Here is a 5,131-nt window from a genome sequence, read left to right on the forward strand (position 1 = left end):
AGCATATTGATAGGACAAAGCAACGTCTGAAAACCGTACTCGATGATAAAATTGTATGATAATTCCCAAGGATACTCCCTACAGCTTAACCTATATCTCACCACGATATGTCTCTAAATAAAATCCGTTTATTTGTAGACATCATGTTCATTACTGCTCACTCGATTGCCTTGATCAGGCGTGCGAAGACTTTCCGGGCACGACCGTGTGGTAGACTAGGTAAGGTGGTGAGCGGTGTATGAGCACAGTACAGTACGAGTACAGTACAGGTGATCACTATCTACACAATAAGTCGCCGTCTCGGACAGTATCATATTATAGGAGCTTATTGTACGGTACTGTACATCCCGCTGTCGGCGCTGTCTAGTACTGCACCGTAGCCCACCTTACCTGTACCCCTCACAACGAATCGGGTGGGGATGGGGGGTACCTGTGCAGACTGACAAAAAGTATACTGCTACCGTATTGTGAACCGCCCGATGATGGAAGGAAGGCATCATCATCGCATCACTATTTCTTCCATCTAACCAATGGCCCCTGCGTTCGCTACTGATCCGGTTCGTTCGTTCGTCGCTGTTGAGGGACCCTCCCGGAACAATCGAGTGATGGATAAATACTGTGAAAACGCACTTTGTATTGTACTGTCCGGGGATATGATACCCGAAATCCGGGCGTCTTGTGCCGTGGGTGATGTGCCGGCGGGGGTACAGTACATCTCTCGATCGGTGGTTGTTGTCGAGCGCGAAACACTCATGTTGCTATCTCCCGAGTGCTGTCCTTCATGCATTCCTCCAATATTATTTCTTCCCGTGGACAGTTCTAAGTTACGTTTACCTGGCGGGCTAGGCCCCTAGAGAAAAAAGACCAACATCAAGTATAGTACAAATACAGTTATTCTCCGGACCAACCAACAAGCACTCTTGCATGGGAATTACGAGCCGTTTACGGAAAGGACGAAAGGGTAGCGCCGCTGACGAAGGAGGGCAAGATATTCTACCTACAAGTAAATCCCCCCCCATTGCCCCTATCTACGCCCCGCCTCACCCATCACGATTCCCGGCCCCTCCTGTCCTGGCCCTCCCCCTGTCTCTTCAATGCCCAGACCCACCATCTTCAGGATGTCATGCCTGTGCATGAAATCCCTAGTGATCTTCCCAAAAAAGTCTACATCTCATTAGCCACGCCTATCAGTCAGTCAAGAGAAGGGGAGAGGGGAGGGGAGTAAAACATACACATGGGTAGGGTAAGGGAACAAATAGCCACCTGGACGGAAGCAACGTAGATGAACAATTCCTTAGTTCCCGCCTCGCGTAGCCAGTTGAAGGCTTCCCAAGTTAGCCCAAAGGAGAAGAAATTTTTGAAGAGTAGCAGGCATGTGAAGCTCTCTATGGCAATGCCCGGGTATGCGTCGACAAGATAGAGCGCTGATGTTACCGCACCCATTGTCATACCCATCAACCTAAGTCCGTTAGTTTATCCCCTTTTCTCTATTGGGGCCACCTTGGAAAGCAATGTGAAGGAAAGGACGGGGCGGGGAACGAACTCGAGTGCAAAGAAAAAGTCCGGCCAAAACCAGCCGTACTTCGTAGTGTTGGAGGAGGTGACGCCAAACATGTAGAGCCCTATATTCACACATCCGCTGTTAGAATGATTTTCGCCCGACAAAAACTAAAAGGGTAAGAGGGAAGAGACCAAGGCAGCCCGTAACCGCTTGTGGGATCACTAAGTACAGGCGAAATTCCGGCTCATAGATTCCCTTGTTCATTCTAGAGAGGTACTTGGCAGACCAATCCGCTAATGGACCAGTGATGGCCAAACCAGCCAGGGAACCAATAAAAGCGCCGGTATACATGTAGCCAGTTTCAACCTCAGTGAATGAAAGAGGGGGAAATATGAACTAGCAGGGTTAATTTCTAGCACAGGAACCTAGGGGTAGGGTACGGAGAGCACATACCACAGCAGCAAGGACAACGCCAATCATGACGGTCCATCCGATCATTACCCCTTGTGTAAGCATACCCCACATCACAGCTGGGTGAAGGAGAAGCACAATTGGGCGGAGGAAGAGCTTCAAGGGTGACTCCGATGTCTTCCGGCCATTGAAGAGGTACATCCGCTGTAGAAAGGAGTGTCTCGGGACCGTGGATGTATACTGGCGAGGGGCTGGTGATTTTGTATTAGTATCAACCTACTATCTATCAATTGGTTTGATGGATCTTGTAGCCGGAGGTCATTTTTTATTGAATCCAACCCCGAACACTGCTCACCTTGGTTGGATAATGTACTATGTGCTGGGCGGTTGTAGGTGGTTTCCGGGACCCAGAATACTACCTAATAGTCCAACCCATCAGCTCGATCTCTTACACATCTGTTCGGAACGGGAATGCTAACCAAAGGCAACATAACCCCAGTGATTATTGCGACAAGGAAGAACGGCCACTGCCACCCTAATTCCCCAGTAATCTTGCCCACGATGACTGGCGTCAAAAAGGCGCCTCCAAACAGAGAAAAGTTTGCCAAGGCCATACGCTTTCCAAGTTGCTATACAAACATGGTTAGTCGGCCAGCTGCTAATCTTGCACAAAGCTCTCTCTTCCGCCCAGTTTTGTCAGGGAGGAACTTACATGCACACAATACATCTCGCCAACGGTAATGTTCACCAAAGTTTCGAATGGACAAACCGCCACACCCTGGAGAATTCTCGCCCAGAGAAAGGACTTATAACTCGATGCTAAGCCACCCCAAGCGGAAGACACAATCAACAATACCGTACCTAATAGGTACAAGTGGCGCTTTCCATAGACCCTCGCGGACGCAACAAACAACAGCCCAGCGACACCAACACCACAGAGGTGATAGCCCGTCAAAAGGGCAATATCAGTAAAGTCACGCCTAAAGTGCCCCGCAAAGAGAACAGTGCTTGGCGCAAGGATAGGGCCGAGTCTTATGGGTTATCATATCAGTATCTTCTCATGCCATAAAACCCCAAGAGCTTACAAATAACTTACGTAGCAGCCATGACCTATGCGGTTGTCATCAGTTAGTATTGCCATAACAGGGTACCGGTATCATACCAGGAGGCCAAACCTTACTAAGGTAATGGGGCTGAGCGTAGTATGATACTCGAGTATAAGAAAGTGACTTGAGCAAGGAGCAAACTTACAGAAACCAAGCAAAGAATAAACGTGATCAAATCCCTTTCCCACAACGGCCAATTCTACTCCATCCCCATCAGCATTCCCAACACACTCACTCTAGTCACTACCAAATCTATTGATCAAAAAAAATGGAAACCTACCAACGGGTCATTCGGATCATCGGAAGGCTGGGGAACGAGAACTATCGGAACATCACCTGTCAAGTCATACTTCAGGTTGGGATCCAGCTCTCCAGTCACAGTAGTCACACAATCCGCGGCCCCTCCAGCGCCAATGAACGCGGTGCCTAAATCCTCATTAGCATACCCCACACGCGCCCTCGTGGATGCAGTGATGAGGCCTACCGGGAACATGATCATCACCCTCCCGCTTCGTCGGTTCCAGAATCAAGAGGCCCATGGTTTCTGTCTTCTTTTTCTTTTCTTCCTAGAGTGGCCAGGATGAGGCGAGATCTTCTGAGGAAAAAAAGAAAACAAAAAGAAAACAAAAAGAAAATAGAGCAAGGCAGAAAAAGGGTAGGTTAGCGAACCGTATGTTGGTGCGCAAGGTGAAACAGCAAATTTCCCGTGCTCCGAAATGTTAGGTGTTGGAGGTGATAGTGCGGTGCGGAAGGTTTTGGTTTCTTATGATTTGTTGGAAAAGAACTCACTAGGAGTGCTTAACATGGGCTTTCGGCGCGGTCAGTACCAAAATTACCGGTGGGGCGAATAGTATTGGGCACTTTCACTCATGCCCTTATTATTATTATCACTTGTCTTTTATTATTATTCTTTTCCCCTCAGGGTGCAGGTATCATACCGGTGCTCTAGAATACACGCAGCTCTGCAGGACAGGAAACAGCACAATGCTCATCCCCAGACAATAGGGCACTTACTGTACTCGAGTAGACTACATGAAAAGCGTGGAGTGCTGGAATACGGTACGGTACCAGAGTCGGACCGTGAACATTTCCAATGAACTGTCACTTCTGATATGATTGGTAACGCGAAGACTGATCTCGCCGTCTTTGTCCATGCATCGAGAACACCAAGACCCACTAATGAATCGGGTCTTTGCTGACACAACAAGCCCAACCTATGATAAATTACCGGCATTTGCCGATCACAAACTGGTGGGTATGATGCCGGTAAAAGTGGCGCAATTCCGCGAACGGTTTTGGAAGCGGCATTCAGTCCCGGGATTGGGAACGATTTATGATACCGGTACTCGAGTACCGGTATTCAAGTTGGAAGACCCTTTCCCTCCTCTCCCCCCTTTCTTTTTTAGACGGAACAACCCGAAACTCGGCCCTTTTTGTGATGCCGGGGCTGAATGCCTTTTCTCTATTTGCCAGGATGGATATATCCAATGTTATCAACGGTATGGCAGCTCGCCCAATGCCGTATGGGGACTGATAAATCCTTTCCGAAGGACTCTTCCCGAAACCGTCCGCTCGAATAGTACCAGTACTATGAACCACTCGGTACCGGCACCCTCCAACCAGAGAGCAGCAGAACCTTCTGCCCTTTTACAAAAACTCAATTGCAGTATCACGACGCGCCCCCCTCCCAAGTAGAAAACTTCCAGACAGGAAAATCGCCAAAACCCGACACAACCGTAACTTGCGCTGACTCTGGGGAAAAAAGTCTCTCCTTGCCCCGGGGGTGAGAATCGTCAAACCACAGCTTACCGGTGATGAACATTGCACAGAGAAATTCCGTCGCTTATTCTTGGACCCCCCTGTATGGGCAGAGCAGTTTGGTCCGACAGTTGCCCTATTCGAGTAGTGGTGCGGATTTGGGCGTCCCATCTTCCAATGGCACTGTATCGCAAGATTTTATGATATGTATGATATGCGTGCTTCATCGATGCCTTGACTACCGGTACGGTATTTCCACTGAGGTAAGCTAACCTCCGTTTCACTAGAGCTGCGCGGCAGATGATATCATAATACCCCAGTGGGCACCAAATCACCCCCCTTGGCCTCCCGGACA

The 5,131-nt window shown here is 49.0% G+C and overlaps 1 protein-coding gene across 1 annotated transcript; it reads right to left on the reverse strand.

Moving 5' to 3' along the window:
- Positions 1–1,024: 1,024 nt before the first annotated feature.
- Positions 1,025–3,557, reverse strand: GSTUM_00011951001 (uncharacterized protein; the record flags this gene model as incomplete). Its single annotated transcript, XM_002842244.1, has 12 exons — positions 1,025–1,164; positions 1,233–1,459; positions 1,544–1,622; positions 1,693–1,897; positions 1,955–2,163; positions 2,268–2,331; positions 2,392–2,541; positions 2,625–2,773; positions 2,916–2,943; positions 3,143–3,217; positions 3,299–3,444; positions 3,503–3,557. The coding sequence occupies 12 exons, from the start codon at positions 3,555–3,557 to the stop codon at positions 1,025–1,027; spliced, it is 1,527 nt and encodes a 508-aa protein (XP_002842290.1).
- Between the last annotated feature and the right edge of the window lie 1,574 nt (positions 3,558–5,131).

This window comes from Tuber melanosporum (genome assembly GCF_000151645.1).
Source record: "Tuber melanosporum whole genome shotgun sequence assembly, scaffold_93, strain Mel28".
In the NCBI taxonomy this organism is placed as follows: Eukaryota; Fungi; Ascomycota; class Pezizomycetes; order Pezizales; family Tuberaceae; genus Tuber; species Tuber melanosporum.